This window comes from Meles meles, chromosome 1, assembly GCF_922984935.1.
Source record: "Meles meles chromosome 1, mMelMel3.1 paternal haplotype, whole genome shotgun sequence".
Classification (NCBI taxonomy): domain Eukaryota; kingdom Metazoa; phylum Chordata; class Mammalia; order Carnivora; family Mustelidae; genus Meles; species Meles meles.
This window is the reverse complement of record NC_060066.1, coordinates 216,748,648-216,768,769: the sequence shown is the minus strand read 5'-3', so window position 1 is coordinate 216,768,769 and position 20,122 is coordinate 216,748,648. Positions and strand designations below refer to the sequence as shown.

Genomic DNA, 20,122 nt, shown 5'->3' with positions numbered 1-20,122 from the left:
CAGCGGCTCCCACGTGGCGGGCCCGGGGGGGGGGGGGGGAGACTGGTCGGGGCGGAGGGCACACCCAGCCTGCGGATGGCGCTCTCGTTCCGGGAGGGCTACGTGGCGAACACGGGGCTGGGGGCGTCCCTGGGCTTGCAGCACGTGCCCCGTGAGGGCAGGCGGTGGCCAACACCACCCCAGGAGGGGTGGAACCGACAGGGTCTGCTGCCAGGGCCCTGAGGGCAGGAAGGAGGCCCTGGGTGACACAGGGGCACCCCGGGTACCTTTGGCCGAGCTGCGATGCCCTGGCAGGGCCAGACGCACAGACTGCGAGGCGAGGTTCCTGACGGTGGCTGTGTGGGGTGCTGGAGGGCGTCTGTCCCACTCACCGCCCCCCGGCCGCAGGGAAGCTTCCGTTCATCTGTGTCCCTGGGACCCCGTGGTCCCACTCCTTGCCCACAGCCCTCAGAGCCAGCCGGTGGCCATTGCCCATGGCAGGCTGTAAGCGCCGGCCCGCGACAGGCCCCACGGGGGAGGTTGGGTGTGCGCCAGGACTTTGGGAGCCCAGAGGGCACTCAGTTGTCACCCCAGCTCTGCAGGCTGGCCGCTTGTGGCGCTCGTTCCAGGTGGTTTCACCCCAACATCAGTGGAGTTGAGGCAGAGAAGCTGCTCCTGTCCAGGGGCCAGCACGGGAGCTTCTTGGTGAGACCCAGCAAGAGCTGCCCAGGGGGCTGCGCGCTGTCAGGGTGACGGTGGCCGGAGCCATAGCCACGTGTGTTGGGCTCTGAGGCTCCGCCCTCAGCAGGGGGACAGGGGATCAGTCTTCCCCGTCTTCCCAGAAGGATGTCGGGCATTTTCCTGGAAGCGAGACAGACACCCAAGACACTCGTCTCAGGACAAGACATCCAAGAATCTGTGTTTTGTGTGGGGTGGGGGGCCGACAGCTGGGCAAGGGCAGGTGGAAATCTAGCCTTCCGGACCAGTGGCTTCCGGACAGGAGGGAATCCCTTCGAAGGGCTTGGGAAGGGCTCAGAGAGGTAAGGAGTGGGCAGGACCTGCCACCCTCGGAGGGGTCTGCTGTTGTGGACGGGGGGTGCTCTGTGGCTGTCCTTACGATCCCATCTCCTGGGGATGCTGCCCACCAGGGGTCAGGCCGGAAGCCGTGACAGGCCCTTGTGTGGGGAGGAGGAATGGGAAGGGGCCGCAGCAGCCGGATGGGTCTGGGTTGGTCGGTGAGAAGGAGAGGCCACCTGGGGAGGGGGCTCCCCTTAGGTCTCTAGATCTTTCCAGTCTCTCTGCCACACCTGAGGCAGCAGGTGTGACTGACGTTAGCCCTCATGCTGCAGGGACCACGGTCTGTCCCTGGGGCTTTCCTGGTAGCTTCCCGGGCCGTGAGGCCTGGTCATCAGGAACCCCCAGGCAGGCCGTCTAGGCTGAGGCAGAGCCCATCGCGGAGGGTTGCTCCGGCGTCTGCCTCCAGGCCAAGGGAGAGTAGGCCTTGGGCTGCGAACCCAGTCCGGACTTCGCAGGGGCGGAGGTGGGATGCCCGCCACCCAGGGTGAGACTCCCACGCTGGCCGGATGGGGACGGGCCTGGCCCTGGCTGTTCCTGGCAGGGGAGCGGCAGAGACAGAGACATCAGCACAGGAAAAGCTCGGGGACTGTTCCGGAAGCTGTGGGTGGTGATGGGAAGAAGGGATTGGTGGGAGCAGCGCCCCCCCACAACAGTGATGTGCACCTGCCTCCAGGCGCCCACATCAATGTCCGGAACACGGGCGACTACTACGATCTCTACGGGGGGGTGAAGTTCGCCACGCTGGCCGCGCTAGTGCACCACGACACAGGTCAGCGTGGGGGGCTGCTCCGTGAGCGCAGCGGGGTCCCGTAGAGCTCCGGCAGCCACTGGGCCACCAGGACCCTGTCTCTGAGCGGTGAGCGGCAGCGCCACGTGTCCATGCAAGTGGGCATGTGAGTGTCCGTGTCTGTAGGGCGTGGCCTCCGGGTTTCCTTTGCCCTCCGTGGCCACGGTCGGGCTTGGGCACAGCGGCGGCCAAGCTGAGGGCGTGTCCTGCAGGCCCCCCCTCCCCAGGGCCTCTAGGTCCGAGGCACGGGCCGCAGGGGTGAACGTGTGCAGCTGGAGCCCTGCAGCCGGGGTGACGCCTACCCTCCTGCCTGGTGGCTCCGGTGAGCAGTGCCCTCCAGCCTCAGTTTCCCTACGTGCGCTCTGAGACCTGAAGAAGCCGCACCTGCCAGGGCCGGGTTGTGGGGCTGGTCTGAGGTGGCCCCATCCCTCCTTGCTGGGGACCAGACTGCCACCTGGTGGCCACCCTCGGCCCTGCCGGGCTCACCTGTCTTGCCTCTGGCCTGCCCGCTCCTGGGTAGGGGGAGAGTGGGAGAGCTGGGCAGGGCTCGCTGAGGCTGGCCTGGGTGAGGGTACGGCCTGGGCCCTCGAGATCTGGGTGGGTCCGTCTGTCTCCCTCTGTGTCTGTGTCTTGTCTTGGAGGCTTCTGGCTGCGTGTGAATCTGCGTCCCCTCACCTAGCCCGGCCACGGCCCCCCAGTCTCACCAGGGCTCCACCCCAACCCCCACACCCTGGGCCAGGTGGTACCAAGGACACCTGTCTGGCAAGGAGGCCAAGCAGCTGCTGATGGAAAAAGGACGTCTGGGCACCTTCCTGGTGTGGGAAAGTCAGAGCAAGCCTGGGGACTTCGTGCTGTCGTGCTCACACCGCGGCCTGAGAAGGCTGACCTCCGGTGGCGGGTCACACACGTCATGATCCACTCATGATCCACGTCCAGGTGGGGCGTGGCAGCAGGGACAGGGGTGCGGCTGGGGGAGGGCGTGGGCAGTGGCCAGGCCCCTCACTGCCGTCCCCCCAGCCAGATGGGAAGTATGACGTGGGCGGTGGGGAACAGTTCGACTCCCTCCCTGACCTGGTGGAGCGCTACAGGCAGAACCCGATGGTGGAGAAGTCGGGGACGGTGGTGCAGCTCAAGCAGGTACGCCCGGAGGCACGTGACCTCGGGATCTGGAGTGAACTTTGTCCCTGGGGTGAGGACGGCCCACGGGACGTTGGGACCAGGGAAGAGGGTGCTAGGTACTGCTGGGGCAGGGAGGCCTCAGGAGAACAGTGTGGGGTCTGCCCCTGGGGTCTGCTGGGCCCTGCCAAGGGTGGACGCAGCGCTCTCCCGGCCAGTCCCTAAAAGCAACAAGGATCACCGCCGCAAGCATGGAGAACCGAGTGCGAGAGCTCAGCGGGCCCGCCGATGCCAGCGGGAAGGCCAAGCAGGGCTTCTGGGAAGAATTTGAGGTGCCCGCCCCCCACACCATAGACTCCCATCCTTTGGGGCCTGGGTGAGGGCCGGCAGAGGGGAGAGGCTTAGGGGAGGAAGGACGGTCACCAAAGGCCCTGGGGAAGGGCAGGACAACAGGCTGAGGCTTCCTCCCCCAACCAGATGCTGCAGCGGTTAGGGAGGGGCATCGGCTGGAGAACAAGCCCAAGAATCGCTACAAGAACATCCTTCCCTGTGAGGGCCAGGCAGGGGGCCGTGCTGGGGAGCCAGGGCTCAGTCCCGTGTGGGGCCCATCTGGCGAGCAGGGGCCCCCGGAAGGTGAGGGCAGGGGGCTGTGCCCCTCCGCTGGTGTGACTCTTCGCATTCGGGGCCCCTTCCTCCCTCCTCTTGCTCACCCCGGGGTCCACAGGTAAAGAGGCGGGTGAGGTCCCTTCCTCCCTCCGCCTCCCCTGGAGACCTGAGCAGCGGCTTTCCCTCCCAGTTGACTCCACCCGCGTCACTCTGCGGGACGTGAACGACGCTGTGCCTGGAGCCGACTACATCAATGCCGGCTGTATCAGGGTGGGTGTGCGAGAGGCGTGGCCTAGCGTGGCTCCGACAGGACATCTTGAGCTGTGTCCGGCCACACACGAGCCACCCTCTCCCCCTTACGAACCTGGAGCTCCTGATGGCAGGCCCAGGAAGATCCAGGTGCCCGTGATCCGTGGACCCTGGCAAGACCCTAGACGGTGTTGGGAGAGAGGGGCTGTGTGGGTTTCCAGTGTGTCCTCAGAGTGGGCTGGACCTAACCCTGTTCCCCGGCTCCCCCCTAGCCTAGGGCAGGAGGGGCCACGTGTGAGCCAGCTGGGGCTGCTTTGCACGTCGTTTGCATAGACGTACGCTGTCCTCGGCACTTTAAATCCTGGAAACTGTGGACACACCCACCCTTACAGAGCGATCCGGAGAAGCCAGGTCACGGACAGGGCAAGGTGTACATCGCCACCCAGGGCTGTGTGCAAAGCACAGTGGCTGCCTTTTGGGCAATGGTGCACCAGGAGAACACGCGGGTCATTGTCATGGCCACCAGGGAGGTGGAGAGAGGCCGGGCAGGAGCTCAGGCTTGACAGCGCCCTCCCCACCCTGTGCTCACCTGTGCTGCTGGTTGGTCCAGCCTCGCTTCTCCTGCTGGGGGTAGTTTGGGGCGTGTGCATTGCGAGGGGGACTCTGGAAAGCCCCTGTGTGTGTGCGTGCAGCACACGGGGCCCCAGGCGCGGGTCTGGCGGTCCCGCAGCACAGCTGATGTAATGCCCCCCCCCCCCCGGAACAAATGCTTCCGGGTACTGGCCTGAGCTGCACGGCAGCCAAGAATACGGCCGTGTGCGTATTTTCAACTTGGCAGAGCACCAAGCCCAGGGCTACTGCGTGCGGGAACTGCAGGTGTGGCGGCCAGATCAGGTGAGCCCAGTAGGCCACAAGACATGAGGGGCCAGAGTCACAGTAGTCAGGAAGTCCCCAGGTCTGAGCTGCAGACCCCCCTCCCCGCCCCAACGTGGCTCCACCCAATCCCCCTGGCTGACTGCATTCATGTCCCTGAGCCCAGTGGACACAGGCCCCACCAGGGCTCTGCTGGGCAGTGCTCACAGGCAGGTCCCATTCTCAACCCTAGGTCCCCGGGTCCCTGTTGCCTGGCCCCAGGGTGGCCTCACGCCCACATGGTCCCTCCCTCCCAGGTCCCTCCCTGAGCCACCTCAGTAGAGTCAAGGGGCCGGTGGTACCCGTCTCTGTGGCAGCAACGATTCTTTCCCGACCCCCACACCCACCCTGTCTCTCATGTCTAACCACCTGGGGGCCCTGCAGGCCCCTCACACTTGGCTCTTCTCAACGGAGGTCATGGTCTGCTCCTTCACCCATTGCTCCCCCTTCCTTTTCCCAGGGGCCTGAGCCCCCAGCCTCACAATCCCGTATTTCTCTCCCATCCCCCCTGCTCGGCCTTGACCCTCCTGATCACTCCTGGCAAACCCTGCCTGCCTCCTTCCCGGCCCTGCCCGGTGCCCCTCTCACCCTGGGGCTCATGGCAGCTCCACTCTGGCCCTGTGGCCTGGCCCCACCTGGGAACTGCCCAGACTGGCCCGGGGAAAGCTCACCCGCCCTCCCCGCCCAGGAGGAGCCGTGGCGCACAGTGAAGCACTACCAGTACTTCAGCGGGCCAGACCACGGCGTCCCGGCCGAGCCCTCCGGCGTCCTCGGCTTCCTGGACGAGGTGAACAGGGCCCAGAGCAGCATGCCGGGGACTGGACCCATGGTGGTGCACTGCAGGTGCGATCCGAGACGGGGTAGGCGGGCAGGGCAGGTGCAACCCGGGGCAGGGCCACGGTCTCCTCCCCTAAACTAGCCACAGGCCACCGGTCGGTCCCCACAGCGCGGGCATCGGACGCACGGGCACCATCATCGTGATTGACATCCTGGTGGACCTCATCCGCAGGCAGGGTGAGCCGCCCCAGCCCCGCCCCTCACACCTGGCCCCACCCCGGGCCTCGGCCCCGCCCCTCGCACCCGGCCCCGCCCCGTGCTCCCGGCCCCGCCCCCTCGCGCCGGCCCCGCCCCGTGCTCCCGGCCCTGAGCGCGCCGGTGCCCAGGTCTGCACTGCGACATCGACGTGCGCAGGACGATCCAGCTGGTGCGGCGGCAGCGCTCGGGGACGGTGCAGACCGAGGCGCAGGACAAGTTCGTGTACCTGGCGCTGCAGGCACGTCCAGGCCGAGCAGCTGCGCCTGCGCGAGCAGGTGGGGGCGGGGCCGGGCGGGGCCGACGGCGAAGCGGAGCGGGCGGGCGGGCTGCGGCGACACCCCGGGTGACCGACCGCCCCTCCTCCCAGCGCCGGCCGCCGGAGGAACGCGACTACCTGAACGTGGGCCTCGGGTCGGGAACGTGGGCCCGTGTCGTCCCGGGCGCCGGCGGCGTGAGTGGGGTCGTCGGGGAGCGGGGCCGGGCCGGGGGCGCGGGGGGAGGGGCGCGCGGGACGGGATCCCGCGAGGGCGCCGACCGAGCCCTGTCTCCGCCCGCAGGGCCCCGGAGGCCTCCGGCGGCGGGTACGAGAACCTGCGGGCCCCGCGCGGGGAGGGCGCCCGCGTGCCCGGGGGCGGGGGGGGCCGGAGCCGCGGAGGGGGGAGGGGGAGCCCGCCGGGCCGGGGCGCTCCTCGGAAGGACTGGTGAGGGCCCCGCAGACCGCAGCTTCTCCCCAGCCCTCACACCCGCCCGAACGTGGCCTCGACGCCTAGAAATGGGGAGGGGCAGTGGGGAGACCCGAGCGCCCTGCCCTTTCCGGGGCTCCCGGGTGCGGGAGGAGCTGGAGGGCCTCACGCTGTGGTTTGTCTCTGGTGCGGGAGGCCACCAGTCACGGTGACCACGTGTGACCCCGTGTGTGCCCCGTGTTTGTCACGAGTGGCCGGCCTGGGCTTGACCCGGCTGGGGCCATCATCAGGGTTTGCCTGCCCCTACCCGCATCCCGGGCGGCCACCTCGGCTTCCAGCTGCCCGCAGCAGCGCGTGAGATGCTCAGTGCGACCTCATGTTCCCCGGGGGAGGCTCACATGCGTGCGCCACGGGCGTGTGACCGCTGCGGCCTCACTGGCGTGCTGTCTGGGCGCCTCCCGTCACGGATGGCCGTGTGGCTTTGTGGTACCCTCAATAAAATGACTTGGTCTCAGTTCTGTGTCTTTGTTGGGGCCTGGGGCCCAGCTTCCCCGGGTCTCCCTGGGCCGCCTCCCCAGCCCAGCCCAGCCAGAGGCCCAGCTGTTTGGAGCAGGAAGGACTGGGCTTCCGGGTCAGGGGCAAGAGGCTGTGGCCTGGGGAGCCAGAACCAGCCTGGCCTCCCTTCGCCATGCTAACTGGTGGGGGGGGGGGCAGTGGGGGTTGACAGGGACTCCTGCCCATCCCTTGAGCCCCTGCACTTGGCCCCCAGAGGGTCTGCTGGAGGACACCCTGGTGGTCACCACTTCTGCTTCTGTGCGTCCTTAGGCCTTGGTTCGCGGGAAATGGGTCCCGGGGTTCCGTGGCCCTTTTGTCAGGACTCTCGGCAGGTCTGTGGAGTCCTGACTTCTTGTGGGGGTGTCCAGCTGGGGAGTGTTGGAGGAGGGGTCCGGACCGTGCCAAGGCCCTGTCCCTTCCTGCCCGTCCCACCCGGCTCCAGGTGCCCTTCCCATCCTCCTGGGGGAGCCTCGGAGTTCTGGGGGAGGGGGGCGGGACGGCTCCAGCCTATCCACAGCCCTCAGGGGACAGGAGCGGGACACCCTAGAACCTGGGGGCTGTCTGCCCTAGGGGCTGCTGGATTTCAGCCCAGTGGGCGTGTCCTCTGGGTTACAGCTCTCTGAGACAGGGCAGACTGTGCTTTTCTGGAGGGAGAGGCTCAGTGGCGTGGGGAGGAGGGCGCCCAGGGTGAGGACCCCTTACCAAATATGGATACAAAATAATTTATTTAAAAATGTACAGTTCTGGATGGGCCCTGGAGGACTGGGTCCCCCTGGTCAGAGGGCAGGATTAGCTCCCTCACGCAATGGAAGGGGCCAGCCCTGCCTGGGGAGGGGGTCTGGGGAAGGAGCTGTGGGTGAAATGTGAAAGTAGAATAAATGGTGAGCACCCTCCCTCAGCAAAGGGCCGCGAGTGCGGGTGATTCACAGTGTATGAGGAGCTTCTCTGTGATGGGGTAGGGAGGTGGTCTCTGGCGCCCAAGGGGGCCCTGTGATTCCTGGGAGCTTCAGGGACCCCTTTGTCGGTCCATCCGGATCGAGCCACACAGCACAGGGGGGTGGTGAGCTGAATGGGATACGAGGTCCTCAGAGACCTTGGGGTCTCTCTGGGGCACCGGCTCCCAACAGCTGCCGCACCCGGGACCGCAGCCGGGGCTGGGGGACCCACAGCCGGGGCTGGGGCCAGGGCGGCCGGGCCTAGTTGTCGGCCAGGGGCCCAGGAGAGAAGGCGGCGGGGGCGGCGGGGGCAGGCGGCGGGGGGCGGCAGCGCAAGTTCCCGGTCTTGAGCGCGCACTGCACGGGCCAGAGCACCACGCAGAAGAGCACCAGCAGCAGGGCAGCTACCAGTGCCACCCGCCTCCAGTCCCCGCAGCGCGCCCAGCAGCGGGCCAGCCGGCCCCGGGGGCGGGCAGGGCGCGGGGCGGGCGGCGGCGCGGCAGGTTCCGGGGGCTTGCTCAGGCCCACGTCCACGCACACGCAGCCGGGCGCCAGGAGGCCGGGGGTGGCGGGCGGCGGGCGGCAGCAGAGCTTAGTGCCCTCCAGCCACACGGGCTCCTCCCGCCGCAGGTGCGCCGCCATCCTGGCCTGCAGCTGGCGGCTGGTGCGCAGCGCGGGGGCCCCGGCGGCCGGCAGAGCCGTGGGCTGCCGGCAGAAGGGGCAGGGCACGGCCTCACCGCCGGGCCGGCCTGTGGGCTGGGCGGCCGCCAGCCGTGCCAGGCACTCCAGGCAGAAGACGTGCGTGCAGGAGAGCTCCTTGGGCGTCTTGAAGATGTTGTCGTAGCCCGAGAAGCAGATGGAGCACTCCAGCGGGGAGGCCGCCTTCTCCGAGCCAGGGGTGCGGGGGGACCCGGGCACGGTGGCCGTGGGGCTGGTCCGACCAGGGGCTGGCACGGCTGTATGCCACACTCGCTGGCCCGATGACATGACTCTGAGCTGGGGGACAGATGGAGGGCACCGTGAGTGACCGCAGGCTGCCCCTTTGCCGCACAGTCTGCTCTCGCCCCGTGTCTCTCTTGCGCAGCACCAGCCAGAGAGATCTCTAGGAGGACACGGCCCACCTGTGGGCACCTCCGGAAAGTCCTCCCTGTACCAGCGTCAAGGTCTTGCTGCTCAAGCTGTAACCCTGCCCTCCCTCACCTCCTCTCACGCCAAGACAGGGGTGAGCGTCCCGGGGCGAGGAGGGCTCCAAGCCTGGCCAGCCCGCCAAGGGTCTTAGACTGGAGGCCGCGTGCACAAGGGTGTCGCGCTGACCGCTCGGTGGACACCTCCTGCTGGACCTGTCCTACCCAGCAGTGCCACCGGGCATAAGCACAGTGGACGGCAGGGCCCGCGATAGTTGCTGCTGACCTCTGGGCTCTGCCGGGCTGTGCCCGTCACGGGACACGCAACAGCCGCAGTACCAAAACGGCCGCTCAGAGAGTGGGACGACTCAGCCAGGGTCACCTTGCCAAGGGGTCAGTGGGACCTGGAGGAGGGTGGCTCTGGGTCGGATGAAGTGGGTTTGAACAGGGATCCCAGCACAGGCACCTGACGTGGTGGACACACCCGGTTCTCGGGCCACCGTAGGAGGGTGGGGTGCCACGCCTGGCTGGCTGAGGGTCAGGACTCTGTCTGGGGGCCAGGGTGAGCTAGCCGGCTGCAGGAAGTCGAGGAGGGCCTGGACGGGGTGGGGGCCGGCGTCCCAAGAAGGGTTTGTTTCCCAGCCTCGCCCGAACCTGTAGGGCCAGCTTGTCTGGCTGGTGACGAGGGCTTTCTGCTGGCCCTCAGGACCCAGAGTACACCTCAGCCCGAGGAGCCGGAGGCGGAGGAGCTGAGCCATCGTCTGGGATGACCCACCACCCCGAGGGTTCCACAGGGACACAGCTGCCGTCCTCCCGACGCGCTTTCCGTTTCCACGGGGGACCCTGCCTCTGTCTCCCTGGCAAGGCTCGGGTGACCCGCCTGCTGACCAGGGCCCTGCCCAGCCCTGCCTCTTGGCCTGCCACATGGGTCTTGCCTGGAGGAGGACAGATAAGGAGGACAGTGGACAGACCCCATGAAGCCCAGAAGGACACCCTAGAGGTGACCCTATCTTGCCGGTCAGTCCAGGTGGGCGATGACTTGCAGTGATGTGTCGTGCAGGTTCGGGTGTTGCTGTGTGATGACTCTGACCACCATGAGTCACGGTGACGTCACTGTGACGTCATGAGTGCTCCCAGCACTGCAACGCGAGGCGTCACCGCATCTGGGAACAGTGGGGGCCGCAGGCTGGGCAGCAGCTCCAACGTAGTCGGCAGCGGGGACCACAGGCTGACCCCTCCAGGCCCGTGTACCCACACAACCAGCCCCTTGGCACCGAGGTCTCAGCCCTCCTGGGAGGCAACCCCCCCCCCCCCCCGCCCGAGCCTGTGCACGCGAGAGGCGAGTGCTGGCTGAGCCTTACCTGGCGGCCGGGGTCGTCAGCAAGGCCTGAGCATGGTCCTTGAGGCTGGGCACCACCGGGCTGTGAGGCTCTGAGCGCTCCCGTCCGGCGGGAGCTGCTTTGGAGCTGCTTTGCCCCCTCTCCTCCGGGCTGGCCGCCAGCCGCTGTCCTTCCTGGTGGCACCGGTCTGGCAGGTGTGCCCTCTGCTTCGTCCCAGGCAAGCGGGACTCGGGGGGCTGTGTGCTTCCAGAAGCCGAGGACTGTCCGGAGCAGGTGTGAATTCTCTGGGTGTCGGCTTCCGGCAGGTGTATTTATACACGCAGGGTCATACCAGCCAGGGGTGTGGCCTGGGGCCTCCGGGATTGGCCGGGCTGCTGTCCTCGCCCCGGCAGGCTGGGCAGCGGAGGGCGGGAAGTCAGAGGTGAGAGGTCCGAGCCTGGGTGAGGCTGGGGCAGGTCTGTGGGTGCTGGGGCCTGGGCAAACCCTCCCTCTGGCAGCCGCTGGGAGGCTGGAGCAGCCGTTCCACAGACAGATCCACTCACGAACCCTGTTCAAGGTCCTGGTGGCACCTGAGTGCTTAGGGGCTCCCAGAAGGGCCGACCCGAGGAGCACCCCAACCTCACCCACACGGCCTGCTTCCCGGGGGTGCGAGCGCAGGCTCGCCGCACGAGTCCCAGGAGGCGGGTGAGAGGTCAGGGCTGGGCACCCCCAAGGGGCGGAGTCAGGGTGAGCGCGAGTCAGGGATGAGACCGGCCACAGGACTTGCTTTGGGCGAACGTCTCCTGGGGGTGCCCTCAGTCACACACATGAATTCAGGGCGCCGGAGCCCAGGAAGCCCCCAGCACGGCCAGGGAGGCCAGACATCCTCCTTCCAGGCATCCTTCCCGGATGCGAAGGCCTGGGGCTAAGGCGGGGTCTGGGTGGAGGCTGGGGCTGGGGTCCAGCCGGGAGCGGGGCTTGTGTCCCTCGCAGCGAGCGCCTGCGATGAGGTGTGCCGGCCGGGGGACAGGGGCAAGGGACCCGAGGAGGAGGCTGGAGACTCGGTGTGGGGAGCTGCTGTGTGGCCTAGGCCTGGCCTGTGCAAGACGGGGTTCTGGTTCCCGAGGGAATGGTGACTCGGGGTCACATGCTGCCTCCAGGAAGTGTCCTCGGTGCCTCTGCTCTGAGAACACCCTTGAGGGCTCCTGGGAATGTTCACGTTCTGAGGTCACTTGAGCTCCTTGGTGGACGAGTCAGCGCCCAGAGGCAAAGGGAAGACCTGAGGAATGTGCCATCTGGGGCGGCGGCCAGGACTCCCTGCTCAGGAGCAGAACCCAGCCCTGGGCACTGGGGTCTTGGCAGCTCAGGACCTGGTGACCCACCCGGTCCCCACACACCTGCTCACCCCCCACCCCGGCGGGTGCGCAGCTGTGCCGTGTGGATGCAAGTGCTGCTCACGTCCTCCGTGTTAGTGGACCCGCGGGCCAGCCTGGCTAACCGCGAGTGTGTCCGTGCGGACGCCGGTGCGGACACACCTGTGAGGGGAGCGTAGCTTCCAGGGTGCGTGTGGCCCCACGGCCCCGGGACTCGGCTGGGGAGAACACGAGGTTCCCAGTGAGCCACCCACCCCTGCCCCGTGGCTCTGAGATGTGGGCTCCTGAGTCCCCAAGGGCCGGACAGTGGTTGTGCTTGGCCAGGTGAGAGGACTGTAGCCCCAAGGCCCGCTCTGGCTGTGGTCCCCCCCACCCCAGGACTGGGACAGAATGGGCTTCAACCCCAGGTGCTGTCCAGGACGCACAGAACGGCCGCCGCACAAAGAAGCCCTTCCCGGCTCGTCTGGGACCGCGGTGGCCTGGGGGTGTGAGGGCAGAGTCCCCCCCGGCAGCCGGGGACTGGGATGCTGGGGAGACTGGGACACGCGCAGGCTGCGGTCCCCACACGGGCAGAACCTGGGCCCCGGGCTCCGGACGGGCTCAGCATTGCCCTGGGGGGACACCAGGACTCAGCCAGTCCTGCCCCTCCCACGCCCAGGGCTGAAGGCCACGTCCGCTGAGGTCAACTGGGGCCCCCCCACCTCTCTGCAGCCGGCTCCTTCTGGGGTCCCGTGCCCGGGTCCCCTCCCAGGCCCCACGTGGTGCTCCTCTGTGTGCCCACCCCCTGACGCAGCCCTAGGTCTTCCTCCTGCGAACATCCGACCTCGCCCGCTCTCGGGGCTTCTCCTGGCGCTGAGTGAATGAAGGAACAGCCTGCAGGCCGTGAGCCCAGCACGGTGCCGGCTGCCCATCCCCCACGCCGTGTGCCTCTCCTCGGGTGCGGGGGAGCCCCGCGGCAGCTGACCTGGCGGGGGCTCAGAAGGGGACAGATGCCTCACCTGCCTGTTTCAGCCAAAGTCAATGGCCCCTGAAACTGGCCTCATATTGGCCTCCTCCGCAAACGCTGGAGTCCGGCTAAGGGCAGGAGCCCTGGTGTAGGTGCCCGACCCTACCAGCCGCCCGCTCCCGGCTCAGGTGCCCTGCACCCCACTGTCCCCGCTCACATGCTTTCCAGCCCATCTGTGCCCATCTGGGAGGCTGGGCTTGGGAGCCAGGGGAGAACGTGCAGGACCCATCAGGGTGAGGGGGCTGGGAAGCCCAGTGACCCTACTCCCCACTATTTGGGGGCATAAAGAACAGTAGCACCCAGGCCCAGGGGATGCCCAGTGGCAGGGGGGATGCTGGCGGACTAAGGGCCCCAAAGACCAGGCCCCCAGGCCTTGAAGGTCGGGGGAGCACATCTCAAGTGTGGAGCTGAAGGGGGCTACAGGCTCAAATTCAGAGTTGTCTTTGCTGCCAAGGGCGGGGCAAAGCTGAGGCTGGGGGAAGGGACAGGGAGATGTTGGAATAAACCCCGGCTTCCAGGCTGCACCTCAGGGTGGCGGGAGATGGAGAAGACCTGGGGTGGGAGACCCCATCTGTGCCTGGCCTGGGCCTCCAGGGCCTGACGGGCTGGACCTGCCTTCCTGGTCAGACGTGGCTCTGCATGTCCTGTTCTGTCCCCCAGATTAGCAGCCATGCTTGGTGCCAAGGTGGGAACAGGGACAAGGGACTCTCTTCCCATGTCTGTTTCCCACCCCACGAGGATCCATAGCATGGGACAGGCTAGCCTGACCTCAAGGGGCTACAGAACACGCAGGAATCTGGAGGGTCCTGCCCGTTCTCCCCTGGCTCCCAAGCCCAGCCTCCCAGATGGGCACAGATCGGCGGTGGAGTGTCCTCTCCCTTCCCCGTGGTCCCTGAAGCTGATGGGGACCATCAGCTGGCCTCCCCACCTCCTTCTGGGTCCCCTTCTCCTCAGACTGAGGGGATAGAGGAGTGAGAGGCAGTCCCCAGGACAACACGTCTCTGCTCCTGGGGAAGCGAAGTCCACGTCGGCCTGGCTGACAGGCCCCCCCACGGTAGGGCAGGTGGGGCTTCGCGCTTGCTGAGGAGCAGACGAACTCGGGAGCAGGGAGAATGGGGGAAGAAAGCCCTGAACAGTTTATTGACACTGATTTGAAGCTGGTGCGCCCCTCTCAGCCGCTGGACCGTGGTAGGCTCAAGTAAACTCTTGGGACAGGCATCACGGTGCGCAAGGGACACAGGAGCTGAGCGCGCAGGCCCTGCCTTGGGCCCTTGGGACGTGGCGTCAAAGGACAGAGATCAGTCCCGAATGACAACGTGTGATGATCAGCGCCGAGCCCAGGGTGTGAGAGACGGCCACAAACGCTCCTTTCTCTTGGGGAACCCCTGCCTATGTGTGACCGGCCGGGGCCAGAAATGCTTCTCCAGGCCTGGGGCAGTTGGGGCAGGACCACTGGCCAGCATGGCCCTCCACAGGTCCTTTGAGACCAGGCTACCCAGGCAGAAGTCACAGGTGAATGTCACCCTGGGTGGACATGGCCTTCATCTCCAGCAGTTCAGGCCAGAGCCCGTTCCTGCGCCCAGCATGGAGAGCGGATCACGGGCAGGAGACAGGAGGAAAGCAGTCTCTCTGCCTTTTCTGCTTAAAACTGACACAAGTCAGTAAGAAACCAGGAATCTCGCCTCTGCAGCTCCCGGAAGCATGTGGTGGCCTTGGGCTTGGGGGTCGGGGGGTGGGGCCTTGGCTACAGGACAGCGCGGTGGGCGCCTCAGCCTTGGAGGGGCCGGTGCTCAAATCATGCCTCCCCATGCCTGGACACCATCCCGGAGGGGAGGCCAGGAGGGCAACCGGCCTCGTGGTGCGGGGATGTCTGCCCATGGTGGGCTTGGAAAGGCAGAGGGGCCGAGCCCCCAGCTTTGCCAGGCATGGAGCAGCCAGCAGGCCTTGTAGGCTCTTGGCCGCTGGGAGCGGTCTCCCCCAAGGGACCCAGACGCCCGACCCCTGCCACAGGCTGCAGCCTGGCTCAAGGACGCGGCTCCCAGGTCGTCACACCGAGCAGCCGTGGGGTGGGCGGAAGCACCTGTAGCCGCACCTGTCCCGAGGCCTCGCCAGGCAGCACCTGCCCTTCGTGTGCTGGCTTCTCTCCAAGGCGGTGTGCGGAGCTGTGGGTGGGTCCCCGGCTCAGACATTGCTGACCCGGGCCTCCACCGAGGAGATGGCCGTGGAGCCTGCGTCCCCGTCCAAGGGCCGCTCACGCCTGACGTAACGCGGCTTCCGCACTGAAACAGGGTCAGAGACAGGCAGGGTCAGAGAGGGGCCGGGACGGGAAGGATGGCCCCGGGAACTGGCCCTCCCTCGAGCTCCTGGGGGTGGGGTGCGGAGCAGTTGAGGGGAGGTGGTCCGACTGAGCTCCCAGCCCGTGAGCAGAGTTGCGGCTGCTGCGGAGAGCGTCTGATGAAGGCCTCACTCATCGCAGACACCGGTGCCCCGCGCCCCGAGCGCCTCGGCCTGGGTGAGGGCCTTGCTCTCAGAAGACACAGAGGCAACAGGTCCCGTGATGCACGCAGGGTGGCCCCCAAGTGAACCCACGTCTGAAGCCCCAGAAGCTGCAGGTGCGGCCTTACTTGGAAAAGGGGGATTTGCAGGTGTGACTAAGGATCTTGAGATGAGATCCTCCTGGATTATCTGGGGGGGCCCTAAATCTAGCGACCAGCGTCCTCCCAAGAGGGAGCAGAGGGAGGAGACCCGGGAGCAGCCCCGTGAAGACAGGGCCGAGTGGCGTGGTCACCAGCCCAGGGACGCCTAGAGCCACTGGGGCCGGAAGAGGCGGGACGTTCCCTCCCCTGGAGACTCGGGAGGGGGTGTCCCCCCAGCCCCCGCCTTGACTTCTGCCTCTGGCCTCCTGCTGTGAGAGAGGACGTTTCTGTCGTTTCACGCCCCCGCCTGTGGTCATCTGTTACGGGGGCCCTGGGGGACTGACACAGGGAAATTCGAGATGCTTCTAGACGGTACTGGGTTAGAGAAATCAGTGCAGATCTAGCCTTGTCCCCAAAGAAGAGGGACATCCTCCCCTGTCCCCACTCCAGACTCGTGCACAGCAGCAACAACACAGACTGTGGAGGCCAGGGGACTCCTGCTCCGTGGCCTGCAGCCGGTGACCACGGGCCAGTCCCCCAACCTCTCTGTGCTCGCAGGGCCGTCTGGAACAGGGCCGACAGGTGCGCCTGCTCCTGGAATCATCCGAGGTGGGGCACGTCTGACCAGTCATCTGAAGTCCCGGCCGCTCTGGAGGGACTGCAGGAAGGCCCTGCGCCCGGGCCAGCCTGCGCCCCACACCCGCCACCCAGGCGGAGCTGGGCCTTGGTGAGGGCCACGCACAGGCTGCGGGGTGGCCTCAGACTCTGTGCTGGGGGTTCTCGTTCTCTCCCAACAGACTCAACATGTCAGGAATAAAATGTCAGGAGTCAGAAGGGTTACAAGGGAAAGGCACGACAGCTGTGACCGGTTGGGGGGGACCTGGCCTGTGTCCTGAGAGCTGCAGGGCCAGGCGCCCGTAGAACCCAGCCCTGCAGCGTCCCTGGAAAGTGGCCGACCCCAAGGGCAGGAGCATTTTGACATTGTCCCCGAGATGAGGGCTGACATACCTGAGGGGTGCGGCGGGGGGATCATGGCAGCCTTGAAAAGGAGAAAAGGCTCAGTGAGAAGAGCGGGCGGCCCTAGCCCAGGGGCCCACGACACGGGGCGCTCGGCCCATCCTTCCGGGCTACTTACAGCTTCGCCAGGCTGCAGGACAGGGGCTGCGGGCAAACACGGGGGTCACCTGGGGCAGGGGTCCCGCGCCTGGGGGGACCCACGGGGCCTGCAGAGGCTCTTTCCCCCACTCCGGGCTCTGCACAGTCCCTGCTCCACACAACCGCCCAGCAGGGCCTGGGGCCTGGCTGTCCGTCCGGCCACACTGCCCACCTGCTCGTAGGGTGGGGGCCCCCAAGCACCCCAGGGACAGCCGCCCTTCCAGGCCTCTTGGCAGAGTGACCAGCCAGCCCTCAGAAGGCACGCTGCCATTGGTCTCCGGCACCACCAGGAACACGGGCACGAGGACGCCTTCAGCCCCAGGGAGGCCCAGGGCCGGGGTCATGCCTCAGAGAGACCCCTGCAGGGCCCCCCTCTCACCTCCGCTGGGGAGGCTGCCGTGTGTCCTTGTGCTCCTGGTGGCCGCCTAGGCTGACCGAGCCCGGCTCTGGGGGTGTTCAGGAGCAGAGGCCCCGAGCGGGTCTACCTCAGCCACCACGCTGGCACACGGGGACCCCCACAGCCACTCCCGCGCAGCCTCCCTGCGCTGACCCGGGAGGACCCGTCCCGACCGGCCCGGGTCAGGCCCTGGGCGCTCCAAGGCCCCGGGGGGCACCCAGCGCTGGCTCCGAGTGGGCAGACGGGGCCTCCCAGAGGCCAGACGAGGAGGCTCTGGCTTCTCACCCACTGGCACTGTCTATGGAAGGGCTCGCCCTGGAGGCCGGACCACCTGCCTGGCACCCCGAGGGCACAGCAGGAGTGACGCTCCCCTCTTCCAGAGGGAGGCAGGTCCGGCATCCAGGCCCAAAGCCGGCTAAGGTGGCAGGGACCCCAGGGTCCCCTACCCCCGGGGGGCAGGACGGGGAGAGGACACAGCCGGCTGGGGAAGCAGCGGGCAGGTGGCCCCAAGATGTCACTCCCCCTCACGCCCGCTCAGCAGCCCCCCCGTGACGGCCCCCAGTGGAGTCTCGCCAACACCTTCACCTGAGAGCCCACAGAGTCCACACGGGAGCCTCCCTGAGCCAGGCCACCCCTCTCACTCAGACACAAGGACCACGGGACAAGCCGGTCCCCTTCCCGTTTTGTGAGGACTCTCTCCGGCTGGACAGTGGCATCTGGCACCCCAGCCCCAGCCCCTGCTTCTCTGTGCCCCCGAGGCAGGCCCCGGGGCCCCACAGGGGGTGTGCACTGCCCAGCACCCTTCCGGCGCCCTCCCGCGTACCTTTGCTTCCTCCGTAGAACACCTTGGGGAGTTTACTGGTGCGCTTCAGGTAGAAGAAGCCAGCCACAGACAGGATGAGGCCGGAGCTGATGAACAGTGTCCCCAGGAAGAGGGAGGCCGCCACCCGAGGGCTCCCTGCGAGCAAAGTGAGTGGCTGCCTGGGCGGGCCTCGGAGGGCCTCCCCAGACCCCCGTTCCCGGACACGCCTGTGCCCTCACAGGGCTCCGCACCCAGGGGCTCGGGTCCCTCGCAGGCCGAGAAGCCTGGCTGTGGGGTCTGAGGGGCTCAGGCTCCCTAGGCCTCAGGCTTGTCACAGGGAGGTGGGGTGCTGAGGGGTTAGGGTGCCAGGCCCTGGGGTCCCCATCTCCCTCCTGAAGACCCGGCACAGACCGTGGGGCCCCACATCCCCGGCACGCCAGGTCAAAGCCTTTCACTCACAGGCTGGGTTCCCACTACACTCTCGCCTCTTGGAGCTCGTTCCTTGTCCCTAGACGGCCTTCCTGGAGCCGTGATGCCTGCCCTTCTTCACAACACGGGGTCAGGAGGGGCTGGCGGGCCCACGGCGGGGGCTCTGGATGGTAGGTGCGGGGCAAGTGCTCTCAGGTACCTGTGGAGAGGCGGCTTTCCGACCCCGGGACACGGGCACGGGGTGTGGCCACGGCTGTGTTAACATCTAGGGGGCATGACTCCTGGTGAATTTGGCGTGTCCTGCCCCGAATTTGCTGCACTGGAAATGGGCTCCGGAACCAGACTGGCCAGCCTTCCTCCACCAGTAACCTTCCACCAGACCCAGCATGGTGCTACGGGAGGTCGGGGCCATCTGCGCTGACCCCCCCCAAAACTCGGCTGCCCTGGAGGCGGCCTTGGTGGTCCAGGTCAGCGCAAGGCCACTTGCGTCTGGCCCACAGAAAGCCGGAGCCCTCAGCCCAGGTCCGACATGCATGCCCTCTGCTGAAGGCGCAGTGACGGGGGGACACTCGGGCCCCCACTGTGACCTGGTCACCTGAGAAGAGGAGGTAACCACTCTTGGGGCAGGTCCTGCTCCCTGACTGCTGTGGCCCCCGCGGCACGGCCAAGCCTCCACGGCCGGTGGGCCCTGCATCAGACGGGACGGGAGGCCGGGCGGGAGGCGGGCGCTGGGTCTTCCCAGGAGGCCCGGGCTGTGGTGGCCCCGCCCGGCCTGCGCTGTTTGCGGTCTGAGCCCTGTACCCTCAGGAGAGCCTCAGGGGGTGGGGGCGAGGGGGCCTCAAGGCGGCCTCCCATCCCCAGACAACTGAGCGTCCTGCGCTCCCCTGGACCGGGGCGCTGGGCGGGCCAGGCCCATGGCAAAGGGTGAGGCATGCGGCTGTCAGGGCTTCCACCACGAGACTTGCTCAGGGGCACGCGTGAGGGCCTCCTGCCTGTGCCCACGACCCCAGCCCCGGGGGCTGCCGACTCCACCAGCCCCGTTCTGCGGTCAGGCGGGTCCCTGTCCACAGACCTCCTGCCTGCGCTGCAGTATGACCTTGGCCGTGGTGGGGGCCCTGCAGAGGCCAGCTTAAGTGGTCACACGCACTGGGAATAGCAGACGGCGACCCCTTCCTCCACCAGGACCTGGGCAGAGGCCCTGCCCTCACCTGGTGAGCCAGAGACTTACCGAGATTTGGCTGCCCGGGCGTCCCTGTGCTCCGGTTCACCGGGACCTGGGCGCCCCAGCCAGCAGCTATGGGGAAGCAGAACCATCAGCCCAGGGCAGGTCCGGACCACGCACAGGGACGCTGCGGAAGACGCCCAGGGAGCCAGAGACACCGCGCAGTGGGGAACCACGGGCCGGAAACCAGAAAGGGAGGAGGCTGTGGGGACAGAGCAGCCCTCACCCCACGGACAAGAGGACTCGGGGAGGGAGAGGACCGGGTGGGGGTCCCCTCGATGGACAGTGGTCCAGGGAAAGCGCCACCTACAGCTGTGGGCACAAGAAGGGCACGTCCCACCTGTTCCTGCGGAACTTGGAGACACAGCCCCTCGGTGGGAAGTGGGCCAGGTGGGCCCGGCGGGGGGAGCCACGGGGTGGCCGCTGCACTCAGGGCCGTAGGTGCCATTCCCGCAGCGGACGCAGCGGACACTGCCGTCCTCGTTCCGGTGCCCGAAGCAGCCTGTGCAGGAGGCGGTGCGTCAGTCCCTGCCTTTGGGGGTCTGTCCGCATTCTGAGACCGTGAGACTCAGAATTCACTCAAGAATGCTCACTAGCGGGCGCCTGGGTGGCTCAGTGGGTTAGGCCGCTGCCTTTGGCTCAGGTCATGATCTCAGGGTCCTGGGAGCGAGCCCCACATCGGGATTGAGTCCCGCATCGGGCTCTCTGCTCCGCAGGGAGCCTGC

The 20,122-nt window shown here is 67.4% G+C and overlaps 3 protein-coding genes across 13 annotated transcripts in view; 1 reads left to right on the top strand and 2 right to left on the bottom strand.

Annotated features, from left to right (window-relative positions):
• Window positions 1–877: 877 nt before the first annotated feature.
• Window positions 878–7,080, top strand: LOC123955329 (tyrosine-protein phosphatase non-receptor type 11-like). The gene is given in 7 exon segments (XM_046027257.1): window positions 878–3,032; window positions 3,756–3,835; window positions 5,415–5,569; window positions 5,673–5,740; window positions 5,890–5,998; window positions 6,000–6,036; window positions 6,129–7,080. Coding segments are annotated over 7 exon segments (1,245 nt in total). The 5' UTR covers window positions 878–2,764; the 3' UTR covers window positions 6,657–7,080.
• A 660-nt stretch (window positions 7,081–7,740) lies between these two features.
• On the bottom strand, window positions 7,741–11,195 carry RNF223 (ring finger protein 223). The gene is made up of 2 exons (XM_045983222.1): window positions 10,420–11,195; window positions 7,741–8,930 (listed from the first exon to the last, which is right to left on the bottom strand). The coding sequence occupies exon 2, from the start codon at window positions 8,919–8,921 to the stop codon at window positions 8,196–8,198; it is 726 nt and encodes a 241-aa protein (XP_045839178.1). The 5' UTR covers window positions 8,922–8,930; window positions 10,420–11,195; the 3' UTR covers window positions 7,741–8,195.
• Window positions 11,196–13,006: 1,811 nt separating this feature from the next.
• C1H1orf159 (chromosome 1 C1orf159 homolog) overlaps window positions 13,007–20,122 on the bottom strand; it is a 33,110-nt gene continuing 25,994 nt past the window's right edge. For 6 of the 11 annotated variants that reach the window (XM_046001213.1, XM_046001219.1, XM_046001233.1 and 3 more), the window contains 4 exons: window positions 19,738–19,899; window positions 19,404–19,469; window positions 17,768–17,902; window positions 13,007–16,553 (listed from right to left, as the gene is read on the bottom strand). In XM_046001213.1, coding sequence (XP_045857169.1) covers window positions 16,192–16,553; window positions 17,768–17,902; window positions 19,404–19,469; window positions 19,738–19,899 — 725 coding nt within the window. In that variant the 3' untranslated portion in view covers window positions 13,007–16,191. Of the gene's footprint in view, window positions 16,554–17,767; window positions 17,903–18,299; window positions 18,864–19,403; window positions 19,470–19,737; window positions 19,900–20,122 lie in introns of those variants that run through there. The other 5 variants (XM_046001239.1, XM_046001236.1, XM_046001237.1 and 2 more) reach the window with 5 other exon arrangements.

Coding starts and splice junctions, on each gene's coding strand:
- RNF223 (XM_045983222.1), bottom strand. CDS start 8,921: ATGTCATCGGGCCAGCGAGTGTGGCATACAGCCGTGCCAGCCCCTGGT.